Source organism: Colossoma macropomum, unplaced genomic scaffold (genome assembly GCF_904425465.1).
Source record: "Colossoma macropomum unplaced genomic scaffold, Colossoma_macropomum, whole genome shotgun sequence".
NCBI lineage: Eukaryota > Metazoa > Chordata > Actinopteri > Characiformes > Serrasalmidae > Colossoma > Colossoma macropomum.
The window spans coordinates 13389276-13411081 of NW_023494796.1; the positions used below are offsets into that span (position 1 = coordinate 13389276).

The following is a 21806-nucleotide window of genomic DNA, read 5'->3' on the forward strand; positions in this document are numbered from 1 at the left end:
TATCCAAAAATCCAGGACTGGAAAATGGATTAAAGGTCTGGGTTTGAAGAACTCTGTACTGTACTATACAACACCATACCAAACTACACTACATTATATTATGCAACACTATACTACCCTATACTACAACCCCATTTCCAAAAAAGTTGGGACATTGTGCAAAATGTAAATAAAAATGTGAAAATAATTTAAACCCTATATTTTATTGAAAATAGTACAAAGACAACATATCAAATTGAAACTGAGAAATTTTATTGTTTTTGAAAAATATATGCCCATTTTTAATTTGATGGCAACAACATGTTTCAAAAAAGTTGGGATGGGGGTAACAAAAGACTGGTAAACTTCTGTAATGCTAAAAAAGCACCTATTGGTTGACTGGCAACAGGTCAGTAACATGATTGGGTATAAAAAGAGCATCCCAGAGAGGCTGAGTCTTTTAGAAGTAAAGATGAGGAGGAGTTCATCACTCTGTGTAAGACTGCACGATCAAATAATGAAATAATTCAAGAATAACGTTTCTCAAAATTCTCAACAAACCAGTATTAGCTGGCCATGATCTTTGGGCCCTCAGTTGACACTGCATTAAAAACAGACATGATTCTGTAGAGGAAATCACTGCAAGGGCTGAGGAACGCTTCTGAAAACCAGTGTCTATGAACGCAGTTCATCACTGCATTCATAATTGCAAGTTAAAACTCTAAAACTCAAAGAAGAAACCATATATAAACAGGATCCAGAAATGCCGCCACCTTCTCTGAGCCCAAGCTCATTTAAAATGGACTGGGGGGGGGTGGAAATGTGTCCTGTGGTCCGACGAATCAAAATTTTAAATTCTCTTTGAAAATCAGGGACACTGTGTCCTCCAAGCTAAAGACTTCTCAGCTTGTTATCAGTGCACAGTTCAAAAGCCAGTGTTCATGATGATATAGGGGTGCATTAGTGCACATGGCATGGGTGACCTGCACATCTGTGAAGGCACGATTAATGCTGAATGATATTTACATGTTTTGGCAACATATGCTGCCATCCAGACAATGTCTTTTTCAGGGAAGACCTTGCTGATTTCAGCAAGATAATGCCAAACCCCATTCTGCATGTACTACAACAGCAGTGCTCCATATTAAAAGAGTCCACTAAACTGGCCTGCCTGTAGTCCAGACCTGCCACCCACTGAAAACATTTGGTACATTATGACATGAAAAATACAACAAAGGAGACCCCAAACTGTTGAGCAGCTGAAATCCTATGTTATGCAAGAACTGGAAGCATTTCACTTTCAAAACTACAGCAGTTGGTCTCCTCAGTTCCCGAACGCTTACAGAGTTTGTTACAAGAAGAGGTGGTGAAGCACAGTGGTAAACATGCCCCCACCCCAACTTTTTTGGAATATGTTGTTGGCATCAAATTCAAAATGGGCATATATTTTTCAGAAAACAAAAACATTTCTCAGTTTCAACATTTGATATGTTGTCTTTGTAGTATTTTCCTTAAAAATATGGTTTACATGATTTGCATATCATTGCATTCTGTTTTTATTTACATTCTGCATAGCATCCCAACTTTTTTGGAAATGGGATTCTATACCACACTATGCTACCCTATACTATACCACACTATACCACACTACACATACTATACTACACTACACTACCCTATACTGTACTATTCTGCTAATTGTGGTGTACTGTTTTGACATATAAAATATGGTAGTGTGCAGATTTGGACAAAGTGACACTCTTTAGTGAAATGTCATTAGGCAATCCTGTGTCCTGAAATCAATCCGATTCCTCCTGTATTTTTCCTTCAGTACTGAATCTGGGAAAACAGGAAAAGCCTATTGATATTTATGTTTCTTCTTTTAAAGATGTGTGTAGAAGCTTTATACTGCATTTATTTTCCTGTTAACATAGTCAGACTGTGTGTGTGTGTGCATGTGCGTGTGTGCATGTGCGTGTGTGCATGTGCGTGTGTGCGTGTGACCTGTTTCATGCTGTAATTAGTGAGCTGATATGAGTGTGACTCCCTCATTAATCACCTCCACTCCTGTTTGTCACACGGACACAAACCCCCCAAAAACACTCTCAGAGAGCAGGTCTTCTGAAAGAAGGAGAGGAGAAAGAAGGAGAAGAGAGGAAATGAGGAAGGAGGAGAAGATAGGAGAAAAGAGGAGAGGAGAAAGGAGGAGTGGAAAGCTAGAGAATAGAGAACAGAGAGGAGAGCAGAAACAGGAGTGGAAAGCAGAAGAGTAGAAATGAAGAGTGGAGAAATAAGGAGAGAACAGGAGTGGAAATTAGAGATTAGAGGAGAGGAGAAGAGTATGAAGAAGAGGAGAGGACTATTAAGATGTATAGTGTACTCTATATACTCTACTCTTGCGCTGTATAGTTTATTTACTATACTCTTGCACTGTATAGTGTGCTCAATGTACTGTACTCGTATGCTATATTGTGTACTCTATATAAGATACTCCTGTGCTGTGTAGTGTCTCTTACACTGTATAGTGTACTTCATATTCTATACTCTTATGCTGTATAGTGTACTCTATATGATACAGTGCTCTCCACAAATATTGGCACCCGTGCTAAACATGAACAAATAGGGCTGTAAAAAAACATCCTTTACTGGACATCCTTGTGATCGTATATTTAAAATAGTATTAACATATAAGCGTTATTTGAAGTACACTGTTTAAAATAAAAAATCAAAATTTTATGATGAAATAAATATTTTTCTCAAATTTGTATGTGCCACAATTGTTTAACCGATTCATTTAATACTTTGCAAGGATAACAGCTATGAATCTTCTCCTATAATGCTTAATGAGACTGGGGAACACATCCTCCATACAGAACCTCTGCAGATCCTTCAGATTCTGAGGTCTACGCTTATGGACTCTCCTCTTCAGCTAAGCCCACATGTTTTTTATGGAGTTCAGGTCAGGGGACTGGGATGGATATGGAGGAATCAATAAAACTTTGATTCTGTGGTTAGTGAACCATTTTCTTGTTGATTTTGATGTGTGCTTTGAATCATTGTCCTACTGTAAGATCCGGCCAGAGCCCATTTTAAGCTTCCTGGCTGACATAGTCAGGTTTTGAATTAATATCTGCTGGTACTTGATTGAGTTCATGATACCGTCATGTATCTGAACATGTTCTGAACATGTTCTCGAGGGCCTTTGAAAGAAAAACAGCCCCACAACATCACAGATCCACCACCATACTTCATTAGTGATGAGATAATGATGAGATACTTTTCTGCATGGATATCTTTGTGTCTACGCTGACCAAAGAACATGATTCCACTGAAGAGATCCAGTACAGTCTGGCAAACTGTAGTTGCTTGAGTGTGCTGGTCCTTGACAGCAACTTGTGGTTATGTAGTTGGCATGTGATGGTAGTTTGGGAGACGTTTTGACTCCAAGACCTAACTAATTTCTGTAGTTCCCTGGCTGTCATCCTTAGAGATTCTTCATCCAGGGTCAGTATAGTCATGCATTCTTTTCCTGGCAGTTTCTTAACCTCTTCAGTTACGTTTAACTTCTTAATTATCGCCTTAATAGTGGAAATGTGCATTTCACTTTTATCTTGTAGCCATTTCCTGATTTGTGCAGCTCAACAATCTTTTGATGCCTGTCACTGCTGTATTCTCTGGTCTTTCTCATAGTGATGAATGTGGAATTTGGCCTGTGTGTCACCTCCTATTTAAACCTACCTAAACGTAAAAATCTCCTTCAGTTAGATTTCACTCAAGAGTATCTAGGGTACATATAGATTTGAGAAAAAGATTTCATGATAAGATTTATTGTCCTGTAAATAAAGATTAGTTGTCATTTATATCTTGAATGAAAGATCAAAAGAATAAGAGATACAGTTTTTTACAGCCTGTTTTGCTCTGTTTGCCAGGGGTGCCAATTTTGTGAAGGGCACTGCATACTCTTACGTAATGTAGTGTACTCTAAATACTGCACTTAAATACTGCAGTGTGCACTGTACTGTATATTACACAATGAAGTATTCTCTATATGCTTTATGCTTACACTGTGTACTATATTATACTATACTCTTACACTGTATAGTGTACACTGTGTACTATGCATTCAAACTGTATAGTATGCTGTCTATTCTATTCTCTTATGCTGTATATTATGTATCAGTCCTGTGAATAATGTTTGCATGTGTATGTTGAGATGACTGATAGTTAGCGTTAGCTGTTGTCAGCTGTGCTGCTGTGCTACAGATTTCTACTTAGCTCATACAAACGGCTAATGGAGCGATCCACTCTGCAGCTCATCTACTGATAACGACCACACACACACACACCCTCCCGTTAATGTCCTGTAGATGATTAACAGCTAATTAAACTGCAATCTGGACAGGAATGCTAAGAGGCTGCTTGTAAAATTTACTGCCCTCTCCAAAACACTGCGGGCGCTCCGTCTGCTGGGGGGTTTTGGGGGTATTTTGCAAGTGCAGATCAGATTTATTCAGGTTGAATCTTTCTCTCAATCTCTCTCTCCTCTCTCTCTTTCTTTCTACTCTCAATCTCTTTCCTTTCTCTTTTTCTTCCCACTCTCGCTCTCTCTTTCTTCTCACACATACATTCTCGTTTTTCTCTCTCTCTCTCTCTCTCTCTCTCTCTCTCTCTCTCTGACAGTAGACAGTACGACAGTGCTGATTGTTGTTTTTAGCTGTGGGTCGAGCAGGAGGTTAAGAACATGATCTCTCTCTCTCCAGATAACAAGAAGTCTCTGGCCACCGTCATGCTGAACATAGCATTCCAGAATATATGACTAATTCTGTGATCTGGATATGATTACAGTAATAACATGTGGCTGACTTCAGATCAGCTTACCCCTGCCTGTACCCTGTCCACATGCATTATGGGAAAACAGTCCAGGCTGATCTCAGAGCAGCCGAAAAAGGGAAAAAACTGTCAAATCAAGACATCACAACTTAATTTTAATATTTTTACACCATTTGAAGAAAAACTCCAGCTGCTTTTTACATTGAGTGAAAATTTCATAATGATTCAACCAAAAGAGGATCCGAAAGTATTTGGAACAAATAATCATTGCATTAATGTACAAAAACGTACATAACATTAGCATACATAAACATACATTACATTAAATGCACACAATTTTCCTAATATACGTACATTAAAGTAATACATTTTATTTCCTAACATTAAAGTTAAGAACACTTATTCCTAATATATGTACGTTAAAGTTATGATGAGTTAAGATATTTTTCCTAATGTACATACATTTCCTAATATATATATATATATATAATATATATATATATATATATATATTTATAATTCTATACAATATATGATATACTATATAAGGTTTACAGTATACAGAGAGTAGTGTATCAAATCAATATTCGGAATCAATATTTTCAACAATGAAAAACAGTCTGGTTGCAGATAAATGTATAAACACTTGTAATTTGAACAACTTTACAGGTTTCAGATAATCAGTAGGACCCTACTGTAAATAAAAATGTCAAAATGTTAGATGTGTACAGAATGATGAACAGAGCTGTAGAAAATTCTAAAATTACAGAGAAAGCTGTAGAACATCAAGAATAAAGTGCTAATGAAATTAACTTCCAGAATTCTTAACTCCAGAAGGTGACAAAAATTAGTGTATTAAGATAATCATAGTATATTATTTATCATTGAATAACTACAAATTTCTTAAAATATTGAATGAAACATCTACAAAAATACATTTTGGTGAATCTTGTAATATTTCTGTCTATGTACTATAAGTTATTATTGCTAAATCACTCAAGTAATTCCAAAAGTAAAGTATCTTGTAGTCATTCAGTATAGAAAGTCATATATAAAGATTAGGTTTTATTGGGTCACCAGCTGTTACAAGTCCGCTTTGAGAAGGTCGATGGAGTGATCACTCAGACTCTCTTTCTCTCTCTCTTTCTCTCATTCTCTTTCTCTCTCTTGCTGTGCTGAAGGACGAGTGTCACTTTATTCTGAGTGAAAGCGCGTTCTGTTCCAGCCCTTAAACTCTTCAGCTCAAAACGCTGACAGCTGCCTGCTCTCTGAGCGGCTGCTGACCCAGGGTCAGTCCCTCATGCTCAGCCTGGCTGGGTGGGAACTGGACAATCACATCACATTCAGAGTGAGCAAGCTGGGAGAGGTGAAATAGTGACGTCTATTTTGACAAAATAGGACAGAAAGGTCAAAAGGTCCTGAACTGACACTTTTACTAAAGGACACTGTACAAGGACCATGTTAGTGACATCACAAGGGTCATTATATTACAGTATACAAGCCTGACTTTTCAAAATGGCTCAAATACAAAAATGCTTGTATTTTATGTCTTTCTGTGAAGTCCACTTACAACATGTTGTTTTATGTACCAAAAACAATCACTGCAGTAAGCCATGAGATGTTGTGCATTATTACTGTAGCCCATTCTCAGTTCCACATTATTGTTTTTATTGACATAAAACATGATCAAACACACAGTTTTTCCATAAGCAATTTAAGTTATTATTAATAACAATAATAATAATAATAATCTCAATAAACAGTTCTTCCACCAAAAAAAGTAGTCAGGGCTGCCCAGAGTGAGGGTTGTGGGCCAAAATTAGCCCACTAGAAAATAACCCCCTGCAATAAGAGAACAAACATATTTTTTAAACTATATATACCTTATTACATTCTTTTTCCCTTTAAATTTGTGTTTTGAAGTATTTTTGTAGCAAAATATAATGTAACCTTATAAAAATATATTAGAAACTCAATTTGAAACCTACCTTCTGTTATTGTATATTGTTTTAGCAATTGCACCTTGTCCCCCCAAGTCAAAAAGTTTGGGCGCCCCTGGTTTTATTGCCACGCAACTACGAACGGCTGAATCAGGGCAAGAACATTCAGTCGTCGTTGAATATTGCAGGCACTTCTTAATAATAATGAAAATATAATAACAGCAGTGTTCAATGCAGAAACCTTCAGCATATACGTAGTTTTAGCTCATTGCAACCATGCTAATTTCTCATTTCCTGTGTTGTGTTACTCTACGTCTTCACAGTGAATCTTTCATTCAGTTCTTCTAAGCCTATCACTTAATATCAATGGTGGAGCAGTTTAGCCTGTTAGCTATCTTTTATTCTATTTAGCATGGTATCTTCTAACATAGCTGTTAATAATATAAGTTGTCAGCTGCTAAGTTTAAACAAAAATGGGCTCTTAATTGAAAAGTAAAAGAAGAAAAATGTATTTTACAGAGGAAGAATAGTGTTCCTAGATTGTTGCCTGGCACCGTAGATGGAGAGTCTAGTTCTCCAGTTCTGCTCAGGAATGTCACTGTTTTTGTGAATGTTCATCTGAAATCAGAACATTTTTGGAGCGTCGCCTGAGGATTCTGAGGTTTGGGAAAAGGATGACTGCTGCACTTTGATAGAGGTGGTTTGCGATGGAGTTTTTGTATGTAGTTGTTTTTATCATGTTCATTACATTAGACATTTTTTAATCAGAGAGTAGAGTCTGAAATGGAGTTTGAGTAGCAAGCGGTTCTGGTTTTCCTATGTTATGGTTTTGCTAAGCCTGTGGGAACGTTTGAATCATTGCTGTTTGGTCTAAGAGCACCAGGCTCGCACAGTTTCATAACCACTGTCCTGCCTGTTTATAAACGCACTCAGGGGTTAAATTGGAATTTGGAAGCTGGTGGAACTTTTCACAGTGGGTGGAGAAGGAGCTTGTGAATTAATTGGCATTCATTTAAATAGTAAGCTTAGCTATGGAAAGTAACTTAACTAACAAATCACCAAGCTACAGATTTGCACACACCACACATATAGCACACTAACGAGCTAGCTTACTCAATTTACATCTAATATATATATAATTATATACATTGGGGCCCAAAATGTCTCAGAGCACACTGAAAATCTGGATTGTTTTCATTTAAACCTGGGAATAGAAAGTTTCTAAATTTTGAATAATGTAAAACTAAGAAAAGTTAGGACAATTGAAGAAATATTACAGATTCTGAAGATTTCTAAATCACTGTTCAGATATAAGTGGATTTGTGACATTGACCATGTCAATTTCAGATTTGTTTTGAATCTTATTTCTTTTAGTGAAGCTTGGGTTCAGACAACTCTCAGGTGGATCTGATTTGTTCAACAAGGTTTTTACACATCGGGTAGAGATCATGCAGCTTAAGTGCAAGGCTGTCATTAAAGCAAAAGGTGGAACACCCGTAAATACTAAGAAATTTTGAAATGCCTTAATCGTTCTAGGGAAATATATGTTTTCCAAGGAAAACATGGGAATTTGATATTTTCTGTGAAAAAAGGATTGGCCCTTAATATTTCTGAGGAAACATAATTGGCCCTTAATTTTTCCTGGGAAACATGATTATGCCTTAATTACTCCTGTCAAAAATGATTGGCCCTTAATGTTTCCAAAGAAACATGATTGGCCCCTAATTTTATCTTTAAAACACGGTTGGGATTGGGCCTTAAATTTTCCCTGTAAAACATGACTGACTCTTAACTTTTCCAAAGAAACATGATTGGCCCTTAATTGTTCATATGAGTTCATATGATTGGCTCTTAATTGTTCATATGAAACATAATAGCCCTTAATATTTCCAATGAGATTTGATTGGCCCTTTATACGGAAATATGAACGGCGCATGATTGGTCCTTAATTTTTCTTGTGAAACGTGATTGGTCCTTAATTTTTCTTGTGAAACGTGATTGGTCCTTAATTATTCCAAGGAAATAGAATTGGCCCTTAATTTTTTTTTTCTGTGAAAAATAATTTGCCTTTAATATTTCAAAGGAAGCATGATTTTTCCTGTAAAACATGATTGACCCCCTATTTCTTTCCGGGAAACATGGTTGACCTTTAACTTTTCATGTGAACATGATTTGATCCGTTCCGTCCAGTCACGCTGCAGGCAAAATCAGAATGCTTTGAAAAAAAATGGCTAAATAATTTTCAGTTTCAGCTTTTTCTCCTTCCACCACTTTTCTGGATCCTTCCAGCCCACTTTAACCCCTGACTGCAGCCGGTGTGAACACATTTTCATGAATATTTGGTATTTTGAGTGCACTGCTCCATCAGTTTCCCACAGTCATAGACCACCGACCACATGAAGGTCGGAGGTCATGAAAGTTTACATGCTGCTCTCATGCCGTGCTGCCTGTGTTTGTACTGAATCTGTTACGACTTTGCGTTAATGTGTGTCTCACTCGCATTACTCAGTTGTCTCAGTTTTCTCACATTTGCCAGCATCGCCGCTCCACTGGGACATGCTAATGCACTGCTGTCATCACTGCAGCTAATGTCGCTCAAATTTAGTTGCCTGCATGCTAGGCACAGCAGTGTTGTTTAGAGAAACAGAACCACAGGTTTGGAATAAACTGTCCCGTTTGGGGGATATGGAGTCACACTTCAGATACAAACCAGCCTCTTTTTTCTAGTGAAGTAAAGCAGAATCGGAATCATTTTTTAGCCACAGTAGTAGGTGCCATCTTCTGTACTACTGTCCACATTTATAGATCTGAGAGTAAAATCTATAAGGAAGTCAGTTTACAGAATTTTCCCCTCACCCCACTTATAAAATGGACAGAAGTGTAACTGTAATATGTGTTATGGCATAGTTAAGAACCCATGCTAAGTCGTCTTGCCGTGATGTTGTGATGGAAGAGTTCCTGCTGCCTCTTTAGCTCAGTAAAGATCCTCCCCTCGTGAGTCTGTTCGGCATCATCCTGAGCTCAGTGTAAGAGATCTTCTGTCTGTGTGGGTGGATCTGCGTACTGTATTTATGATCACTCTTCTCCTCGTGCTGGATGAGGTAATGGGAAAGGAAGAATAGCGTTCAATTCACTTGTTTTAAATCAGGCATGTTCATTGCAGTTCATTTTCATTCACTTAAGTCCCATTCAGCTCAGTTCCATTCTGTTCAGATTCCGTTCAGTGTAATTCAGGTCAGTTCAGGAGTGCAAGAGAATCACTGAGAGGACCCAAGACATGAAAGAGGAACCCATCCTCCTCTGGGCCAGAGAGTGCAGTTAGCAGTTAAAGGAGAGTTGAGAGGAGAAGTGTATTTTTATCTGTGGAGGGGTACACAAGGCATCTTAGCCTTGAGTCTCCCCTTCACACTCACTCACTCACTCAGGCATGCCGTGTGAATAAAGAGAGAAATTAATTTTCAGCATGGGTGCAAACAGCCCCCACCTTCATACCTCTCTCCCTCTCTGTCTCTTTCTCCCTCTCTCTCTCTCTCCCTCCCTTCCTCTATCCCTGTCTGCATTTCCCTTCATGAGGATGATAAGTAGAGGAGATCCATCATGAAAGGCAGTGACCCCAGTCCTCCTCCTCCACTCTCACCTGAGAGCGTCTTAATTTAATGCCGTTCCCTCTCAAACTTCCTCACTTCTCTCAGGGTCACCTCGCACACGCCTGAGCCTGAGCACACTCTGAGGGAGGCATCACTTCCACTGAGACCTTTCTAAATCCAGCTTTTTTGACTGCTGTGGAAACAGTGCAGGTCTACTCTCACTGCCCAGCTCTCATAATCCAGATTTTAGAAAAACAATTATAACATACAGATATACTCATTACTACTTTAGTCCCGGACTGGGCTTAATCCCTGTCCTAGAAACCAGCTTTAGAATTTAAAGGAAAGCTAAACATGTGTCTGTTGACAAAGTCAAAGTGTGCATTTACGTGTTGTTTGGGGTGGGCAGAGGGAGGGATGCTTTAGGCCCACTAGAATATTAATTAAGATGAAATGTTTGTAAATAACAAGATGCATGCAGTGAAAGTGAGTACAGAGAGAGATTTGTGATCAGAGACTGTTGGACTGCACTCACTCTACTGTACTCAGTGTGTGTGTGTGTGTGTGTGTGTGTGTGTGTGTGTGTGTGAGAGTATGCGTGTGTGTCTGTGAGGATTTAAGGAGGATCAGAGTAGAAGTTGATTACTGCACTCATCCATTCTAATCACTCTGATGTGGTCACCCACACACACTTTCTGTGTGCACTGTTGAGAGTGTGTGTGTGTGTGTGCATGTCTGTTAGTGTGTGTGTGTGATGGTGATGTGGAATGTAATGTATGGTCAATGAGCAGCTATCTAAACAGCTCTGAGATCTACAGCTCCTACAGCTGCTTTACTGTAGTATGTCTGTGGGGGGTATTGGTGGGTGAGCTGGGGACAGTGGACTAGTGGATGTTAGGATGTCTATGAAAAGTATAGTTTGAAGTGCAACTAATGATATGAACTTAAAAATTATATCTTTATATTTGTTTCTTCACACGTCAACTGCAACAATATATATTTTATTACTATTAATAATACTAATACCTTAAAAGTGCCTAAATATTCTGTTCATAATACAATTTATTATTATTATTATTATTATTATTATTATTATTATATCTTGGTATACTGTGCTATCATATTTGATATATTACTAATTATTACAACATAATATTGTGATTAATAATGATACTTTGATTATGCTTAAATACAACCTCATTTCCAAAAAAGTTGGGACGCTGTGCAAAATGTAAATAAAAACAAAATGCAATGATATGCAAATCATTTAAACCCTATATTTAATTGAACATAGTACAAAGACAACATATCAGATGTTGAAACTGAGAAATGTTATTGTTTTTTGAAAAATATATGCCCATTTTGAATTTGATGCCAACAACACGTTCCAAAAAAGTTGGGACGGGAGCAACAAAAGGCTGGTAAAGTTGTGTAATGCTGAAAAAACACCTGGTGGTTAACTGCCAACAGGTCAGTAACACGATTGGGTATAAAAAGAGCATGCCAGAGAGGCTGAGTCTTTCAGAAGTGAAGATGATGAGGGGTTCACCACTCTGTGAAAGATGCACGAGCAAACGTTTTTCAATGTAAAAAATGTTTTTCAATGTAAAATAGCAAAGAATGTTTGCTTTTCATCATCTATGGTACATAATAACATTAAAATATTCAGAGAATCTGGAGAAAACATCCTTTTCAGGGAAGGCCTTGTTTATTTCAGCAAGACAACGTCAAACCACATTCTGCATGTATTACAACAGCATGGCACCGTATTAAGAGTCCGGGTGTTAAACTAGCCTGCAGTCCATACCTGTCACCCACTGAAAACATTTGGTACATTATGAAATGAAAAATATAACAGAGGAGACCCTGAACTGTTGAGCAGCTGAAATCCTATGTTAAGCAAGAATGGAAAAACATATCACTTTTAAAATTACAGCAGTTGGTCTCCTCAGTTCTCAAACGCTTACAGAGTTTGTTAAAAGAAGAGGTGATGAAACACAGTGGTAAACATGCCCCCATCCCAACTTTTTTGGAATGTGTTGTTGGCATCAAATTCAAAATGGGCATATATTTTTCAAAAAAACATTAAAATTTCTTTGTTTCAACATTTGATATGTTGTCTTTGTACTATTTTCAATTAAATATAGGGTTTAAATATTTTGCACCTCATTGCATTTTGTTTTTATTTACGTTTTACCCAGTGTCCCACCTTTTTTGGAAATGGGGTTGTACTTAAATAAAAAGGACAATACCTTGTTGCATTATTATCATTGTAATTGTGTATTTTAATAATCCTCAGTCCTGTTATTATTATTTTTTTAATCTCCTCACTTGTCCTCCTTTATAGCTGGCCTCTAAAATAATATGTGCAGATATTATTCTGCAGATGACCGTTATGGTCATTATTCTGCGTGGTAATGGTCAAACTCACTGAGTTTATAACAGTTTAAGCTCATTGTACTGTTGTTGCTTGTTTTTACTTGATTTTTCAGTATTCACAGCGATATTTGTTTGTTGACTATGAGATGCCTGGGCCATGTCTTAAAATAATTAGAGCAATATTTTCTTATCAATTAAAAAAAAAACGAATTATTGATGATATCATAATGCGCTGATGGGACAAAATTGCAAGCAATTGGAAAGATTTTGCTAGATTTGGTTGAATCTGCATGCATTTGTGATCACATTCTAGGACTTTTAGACCCATGTATCCCTAAACTCCCTAAAATCAGTACTGCAGAACTGGAGTAAAATTATTTTTCATGTTGTTTTGGTAAAGCTGATTTATTTTTCTTTTTAAACTGTGTTTTTGATTGGCTGGTAGTAGCTCAGTACAAGCCTGTTAAATCTGCATATCATTTCTATGAAAATGACCTTAATGAGGAGTCAAACATGTGTGCAGTGTCTCAGTGCAGTCTGACGTCTGTCACTGTAATCTCTCTTAATCAACCCCCCAACCACTGCAGCTGTCACTCAGAGTGGCGCTGAGCGCTGTCTCCTCATGCTGACCGCTGGATTGATTTGTTAAGTGGTATTTTAAGACACCTCGCTGTAAGACCTTAAAATGTTTTTAAGGAGCTGCTAAAGGCTGTAAAAGAGCCGAGTTGAATCCTCCTCATAAAAACACTCACATCTAAAAGGATTGTTCGGATTGTTACACTAAACTGTAGGGGTGTGTGTTCAGCATCTGGATGTTAGCAACATTCCTAAAGCTTCTAAGCTGCTCTACCTCTGGATGTTAGTGTGTGTGTGTGTTGTTAGCTTCAACCATGTTTTGTCTTAGGTACAGTTACTAGCATCATATTTACCATTTAAATGTAAATGTGTCAATGGTCTGCATTTTTGTGTCCAGTTCATTGCTTTCCTACAAAACAACTATATATGAGACAATATACAAGTCAGATTATTTTACATTATCTCCTTTATGTAAATACATTTTTAGTGCATCAAAATAAAATTCATTTAAAGTTCTAAAATTTCAGTATTTCCAAATACTGAAATTAAATAAATTAATTTAAAAAAAGCAATGTTGATATAGAAAATAAATGTAACAGTTAGGCATATTTTTATGTTTGGAATCTTTAAAATCATAACATGAGTATTCAAAACCTTTTGTCTGTAAATTCTGATTTCCTCAAATGCCACGTAGCGCAACCAACAACAAAGGACTTTTATTCTGACATGCTTTTAATATAATAATGATTATGGCATTTTTTTTCCCAGGATGACATTTGATGTCTTTAAAACATATGAGAAAAACTTTTTTGTAACTTACTGAATATATACAAACATACATAAAGAAAGAAAGGAAAGCATATCAATAGTGTCTTTTTCTGCTTCTTTTGAACACAGCAGCGGCTGTTTACACTGTGTAGAAATTTCGTCATGAACGGAACAGTGGAATGCTGTAAAATTACTTGGAATAAAAGCTCTTTATATTAATTTCCATTGAAAGTTAAAACATTTTGCCTTTTTCTCTAAACTTGCCTATTTGGAGATATACATTGCCTTTTGGACAGCCCAAACCTGTCCACAAACTGGAACAATGATTTGCTGACCTGATCCTGGCAGAAACGTTAAAACTTCTGCTGAATTTCAGTACAATAAATGTTTAAAACCACTGTCAAAAGCACCATTCTTTATTTTTTATATCCTCTCTAAAAACACAGACACCCCCCTATCAAGTCACACCCCCCTCGACACACACACGCACACACACACACACACACACACACAAAGAATCTTCATAATGCAGATGAGTCCCAGTGGAGTGCCGTGCTGTCTTAATTGGTTCATCATCAATAAAGCCATTCAGATCCTCTTTAATGAGCAGAAGCCGTAAAGTCTATTGTGTACTAACGCATTAATGTAGGGCCGATTATACATGTTCAGCAGCAATAGCAAAGCAGAGAACATTCAGCGGTTCTGTTTATTTAAACCTGCTCGCTGTGGCTCACTAAAACAGCCTGGAGGCGCTTTTACATGAGATTTTGCATCTCATATTTTGTGTACAAGTAATGTATCAACATCCCATACAAATACAGTAAACAGTAGAACCAAGCAACGTTCAAGGTTTTTTGGGATAAGCATCTAAGCAGAATGTTCATCACCTTCAACTGTTGCTAGCTTAGTTAACATCATAGCTTACATTGCTCGCTAATTTAAGCATATGTTGTGGTCAACCAACATGACCATGCAGAGTGACCAACTAAACCAGCACCTGACCAGCATAAACCAACTTAGACCAGTATGCAAGATCACCTTGCTAGGTCAGCAAGGATGCCATAACTTAAACTCCCAGCTACTGTAGCAAAGCTGAAGTTACTCTAAAAGATTTGCTAGCATTGCTAGCTAGTTAATGTGTAGCATGTAATGTAGCCTGGCAAAGGTTAAGAAGGAGCTCTGGATTATGTCATTTTCTGAAAACAAGTATTGTTAGCAACAAGCTTACCAGCTAATCAGTGATATGATATTACTCTAATGTCCGTGATGTATTTACCTTCTCAAAACAGGGAACTTTATGGTGTTATAGATTTAACCAATTACTGTGTGACAGATCTGAAACAAATCTAATTCAAAAGAAAAGAAGTGTTGACTGTGTGAGCAGCCATGTTGATTAAAATTCATGCACTAAGCTCAGAGTTGACAACACCTACTTGACCTTCTAAGTAGAAATTCTCTGTTAAAGGAATGTTTTCTTTGATTTTTCATAGCCGGAGTTGGGGAATTCCGAATTTTAAGCTTCGTTCGAATGCAGCATTACTCTGGAGGATTTGCTGATGTTGTTAGCTAGCTAAGTAAACAGAACAGATGTGTGTGAAAATACATAGCCTCAAGATACATCAGTAAAGTCGAGACTGAGACAGAGAGACACAGAGAGGCGTAAATCTTTAGATACAAATAAAAAAAGAAAAACTACACAAAACTCTATAGAGCCAGTAGATGATTCAGTAACAGGTTTTTGCTGCCTATATTAACAGACTTTAACTGAGAACTATGTTTAGCTGCTGTTTCACAGTGGTTAGTATGATGGTTTGATTCCAGTTGTTTACACTTTGAACATTTCATGATGAATGGAATAACAAGAAAGACTTAGAGTAAAATCTTCTTCCATTAACTCCTAAAATGTTTTCCCGTGTAAAGTTACTGTTTTGTTCCAAGAGCAGTGATATAATTTGTATCAGTTGTTTTTGTTATTCTGGATAGTATAGGGTTTGTTGATTAAAATGTCAAAGGCAGAGAAAATATCCTCTAATGCTGGAATAACACCCCCCCCCCATGAGAGGCTTATTAATGACCCCTGAGTTATTAAGAAGAACGGAGAAAAGAGATTTTCTTACAAAAGCGACAATTTACATTTTACAAATTCACCGAAAGCACATTTCCACATAAATCTGCTGCGGGGTCCCGTGGGGTCCTGCGAGGGGGGTGCATGTGGTAATATGATTTAGAAAGGCGTTCTGTGATGTAGTTACATCCCCCCCACCCCCTGTGCTTTTCATGATGAAAGTGAATGAGGGGCACCAACCCACCCCCCCGGCCTGTGGAGACTCAACCAAACGCTCTCTGCATCACTGATGAGGTCAGAGATCCCAGAGCAGAAGCTCCACCCCAGTCCTGATCCCACACTAGCCTCATTAACATAAGGCCCATAACACTGCAAACCCCCCACCCCCAACCTTTATTTCCCCCCTGCTGATTGACACAAGCTGGCCAGCCGTATTAAATGCCCATCAGGCCAAACATTATGCTCAGAAGTGACCTTCCAACACCACAACGACATGTCAGCTGATCCGCATAATGAACTTAAGAACACGTCCAACAGAGAGACAGAGATGGACTGCTGTAGCTGCATATCATATAAATGTCATTTTAAAGAAAAATATGAATGTGTAAAATAAAAGCTTAAACTTTTTTTATTCACTTTTTTTTATTTATTTAGTTTGAAACATTAGCAAATAGAAGTGTGAAAACTGACTACGTTTATTCAACTAATTACAAAATAATGTATTAATAAATATTGTATATATATGACCATTATCTATATGTTATGTGTATTAAACCCTTTGGTAGACTAATAGGATACTAAAGTGCACTATTTTCTTCATTGACAAGATGGAGCTGGTAAGTCTTCCTTATTGTGGTGACGCTCGTAGTGATATGTTCACTTACCATCATAAATCTAATGCAATAAATATATATATATAACAATAAACAATAAATACATTTGAAAATTTGCACAAATACTTCTAACTCTCAGATTGTTTCTACATGCATAAACTCATATATTCACTGTCCACAGATGATGGACTTTTCCAAATTATAAGATAATTGAATTTTTAACAAATGAACCATCTCGCTAGTAGTCTTCTATTTTAAAAAAGAATTAGTTCATTTTTATTTTCAGATTAGCTTTCGGATGCTTCTGAAATGCTACCTTCTATGATTTTATAATATATATAAATAGTATATGAACAAACATACATTAGCATAGCCAAAAACAGCAGGAGCCAGCCTGAAAACCTGAATTTAGTCCATATTTAAAGATAACAGTTTCATACAGTATCAGAAACCACATAATCAAATTTATTAGAGATTACTGAGTAACTCCACATGGCTTGAGACAGTTAGCACAATACTAATTGATGCTAATGCTTGTTCCATTGCTTGTTAGCTACACTAGCCTTGTAGCTCCAGTGATAAACCTGAAGAAGTGTACTTAAGACACTAAACATGTCTTGGCTGACTACATTTAGGGTGAGGGGGTGGAGGAGTGTGTAGATATGATTTTGATCTCTGCTATAGCTTTAGCTTTGTGTGTGCAAGTTCTGATTTTAGTGAATGATGTTGGAGTGCTGTAATAACAATCTGTGACCCTGTAGCATTTTCTAAGGTTGCGATATGAATACATATGAAGGATCTGAGAGCTATTAACCCACTCAGACTGCGAGTTTTCCCCTCTCCTCTGACATTTAGCTTTTATTGATGTTCTGCTCCGTTTCATAAAGCTGTTACTGTAGCCGATATACCTCCCATCAAACGTTTCACCGCAAAATGTCACCCGCTCGTCGCTCTGTGGTTCCAGAGCTCTAATTAAGAACGCTCTGTGCTCAAATGAAGCCAAATTAGCTGCCAGCAAAGTCACATTTAAATGAGTGATGCGGCGGCCCAGCCGGTAAACATTTAACTGATATAAATTGCCCTTTAAGTGCTGAGTTTAATGCCTGGTGCCTGTATTAACGTGACGCACAGCAGCAATGACAATCAGAGCTGCTCTCAAACTCATTTGGGTGCGTTTAGGGCTTTTGTGCCCAAAGAGCTTTGTGCAAATTAATACAATGTCTGTGTTTTTATGAGCACTCATAAACGGCAGGCCTCTTCTGCTCTCTAATAGAGACAGAAACAGCTTGTATCTGAACAGTAGAACAACAGGGGAGTAATCACAGCGAGCCCTCCAAACAAAGAGATGCAAACATATTTTTACTGAGAGCTCTATATCGTTTAGTCTGTAATTAGTTACAGATTCATTCACAGCCTTATTTTCTAAATATATTGAAAATCATCAGTCGGAGTAAATCAAAAAGCCCTAGCTCTGTTTTTGCATGTGAAATTGTTGGCCTGCTTTAATGTTTTAAAATGTTTCAAAATGTTGCGCAATGTTCAACAAAACTGAAGAAATTCTACCAAATGAATTATTGTAACATAACCCTTTTGTTTATTTCACTTTCATTTTTGTTCACTTTCAGTACTATAAAATATTATAAAAGTTTTAAACATGAAACAATGCAATGATAATATTATAAAATTTATAACAAAATATAAAATGTTTAAGCTACCTTTATTTGCTGAAATATTTATCAACGATTTGTTTTGATTATTCCTATGGCAATATTGTAATATTAGATTTAATGTATGTGTATATTAAAACTGAATAACTGAATTATATATTTCACTCCTTCTCTGTAGCAGTGTTGTATTAGTTTTAATAAGCTAAGGGACGTACTTTACTTTTTGATATTTGTATACAAAGTTTGTGCACTCCTGGTCAAGTAGAAGTAAGTGAGCACACACTTCTGCACATTTTATTGCACAATTACTGTTTATTTGCTGAATGTAACATAATGGAGGAAAGAATATATTTAGTGTTTTATTTGCTGAATATTTTTTGACTGTGTGTGTATAACAGTGCTGTGTGTTCTGTATGTGTGTGTTAGTACAGTAGTGCAGTAGTATTAATCTGTGCTCTCTTCTTTCACTGCGTCTGTAGGCTCTGGAGAGTGAGTTTGTATCCTGTCAGCTGCACCAATGGATTGATCTGATATTCGGCTATAAGCAGCAGGGTCCCGAGGCAGTTAGAGCACTCAACGTCTTCTACTACCTCACCTACGAGGGAGCAGTCAACCTCAGCAGCATCACTGACCCCATGCTCAGAGAGGTCAGAACTTATGACCACCTACCTTATCCCTCCACTGACTGTTCACTTTATGAGAAACACCTACCTTGTGCTTCCACTCCCTGGCCACTTTATCAGAAACACCTACCTTGTGCTTCTACTCACTGGTCACTTTATCAGAAACACTAATAATTACAGTTATCAGTGTAAGGTCTGGACAGTAAACCTTTTCCACCCAATTGGAAGGAGATCCAAGAGTCTCTGGAAAGACTCCGATCTTTGATTTTTCTGAAGTAAATAGCCTGCTCAACTTTTGAAAACCATAAAGTAAGGTAGACGGTTGTGATTTGTTTTCCACACACACACACACAAATCAAAACATCATTTTGATGCTTATTATATCATGCATAGAAAAATGAATCATTAAAATTTTAATTGCTGTCAAAACAAAGCTTTGTATCTCCAACATGGTAACTTTACAGCAGAAAGAAAAAAGTGTTTATCTGAAACCAGATTGGTTTAATGATGTTAAAACTGATGATTCTGGGCTTTTAAGTGCTGGTTGATGAATCTTTTGCATATCAGTTTCATTTTCTCTGTCAGTAGTAAGACAGGAAGTAATCATGGTCTGAGAAAACGGCGCTCCATCTCCGGACTGACCTTAATCTGCCATGAGACATTCCACACACCCGGCGGCTACACCCACACAAACCAGACCAAACCAGAGCAGACAGTACGCAGTCCTCATTCAGTCACTCAACGCACAATAATAATACAGTTCTACATACAGATAACCCAGACTGACACACAAAACATACATGTAGCCTCTTTCTGCAGCCCCCTAGTGGCCATTTTGCCTGTGAAATGGAAACCAACTTGGATGTTTTTAAGTAATAATATAATCCAATAAAATGTTTTTTTCCTGTAACTCTGTTAGCAGATGAGCTAGGACACTGTTATCTCTCTGTATGTGAGATGTTGTGACTCTGAGTTGAGCTGCTAGCGAGCTATGAGGGGTTCATACTTCTCCGCAAAGACACCGTGCTGAGATAAAACAGAGAGCACACCTGCAGCTTTTTTTATATCAAACAATCCTTTATAACTAACACAATAAAAAACAGCTTTTAAACACAAGACTTATACAAGTCTACAAAGATGGAAAATCCACTTCCGGATTTGTAAATCATGCACATTTCCATGGAAATATGTTTCATCCACGCTTTTGAAGAAACTGTAAGCATATTATTTACTTAACGTTAATGTGACCAACACTTTAGCTAGCTAGGTAACTCTGGTACCTCCCTAGCTGAGTAGCTATGGTAGTATAGGTATTTAGTGCTGTCAAAGTGTATTAATAACATGATAAATTATAAAGGCCACTAATATGTTTAAAGCCATTAACTCGTTTAGTGTGCGAGTTTGACCCTGCAACCTATCCGTAAGAGTGCAGGCTGAAGATCAGCTGCAGTGCATTGTATGTTGCTAGTGGTAGCACTCTTGTTCAAATACAGCTTTTACAGCTTTTACAACTTCCACAGTAACAAGTATCCACAAGCTTATATGAACAAGAGCGAGAGGCTACAATCACAGAGGAGTTGAACCACTGACTATATGATACGTGATATTTACACACTCTGGTGGGAACATGCAGACACTGTTGCTCTCAGTTCACATCTTTAATGAAAACTGGAAACGACCGCAGGTTGTGATGTAAAGATCATAAAATTCAATTAAAACTAGAACAAAATGTCTAGAAATAAGTTACATAATCTTATGTTCTTACAACCATCTTAAAATGAGAACTATAGATATGTGGACTAGATATAAGCTAATTTCACTTGGCAATGTACCATTTTGTGCAGTGTGCTGCAAGTTGTAGTTTTTTGTAGTTGTAGGAAGTCCTTTGAGCAATGAATAAATCTCTGCTGCTGTTGCGCCCTGGAATAATAAAAATGTTCTAAAGCTTTTTATCCTGCATATGTTTTTCCCTCTGAGTGTCACAGGATCCTCTGAATTTTGAGATTGTTTAGCAGTTGAAATAGGAGTAATGCTACACACATGCTACTAGCAAGCTAACACTCCTGCTACAATAGCAATTTGTTACCTAGCTTTGTTTGGCTTGTGTTATTGAATGTATTCTGGATTCCGAACTTTAGGGACTTCCGGAAATTTAGGGACTCAATCCAGCACCAAATAGCAGGTTGTTGTCTGATGTGTCCTCTCGTTACAAGATCATGTCTGGCACCACGAGACAGGATTTAGCAATAATCAGCAATGTTGACAAAACATATCCGCTTTAGAGCATTTTGCTTGCTGTAGTGGTGATTTTGGTGAATGCTGTTAGTTTTTCTCATAGAGAAAAATAGCTTAGACTCTTATGGGCACCATCATGTGAGCATGGTGCCAACTGCAGAATGAGTCCCAAGCTCAGAGGTCTTTTATATTAGCCAATGCAGTAAATCCTGCAGAAAATCCACAGACACAGATGTAGCTCTCATGTTTAGGTGTGTAAGGAAAATCAGATTCTTCAGAGGGGGGTATATGTCTTTTACCTGTATATACGCCCCACTACACAAG

At 37.4% G+C, this 21806-nt stretch overlaps 1 protein-coding gene across 2 annotated transcripts in view; it reads left to right on the forward strand.

The window, feature by feature from the left end:
• lrba (LPS responsive beige-like anchor protein) overlaps positions 1–21806 on the forward strand; it is a 346257-nt gene that overhangs the window by 284454 nt on the left and 39997 nt on the right. For both annotated transcript variants that reach the window (XM_036583833.1, XM_036583835.1), the window contains one exon: positions 19104–19271. In XM_036583833.1, coding sequence (XP_036439726.1) covers positions 19104–19271 — 168 coding nt within the window. The remainder of the gene's footprint in view (positions 1–19103; positions 19272–21806) is intronic.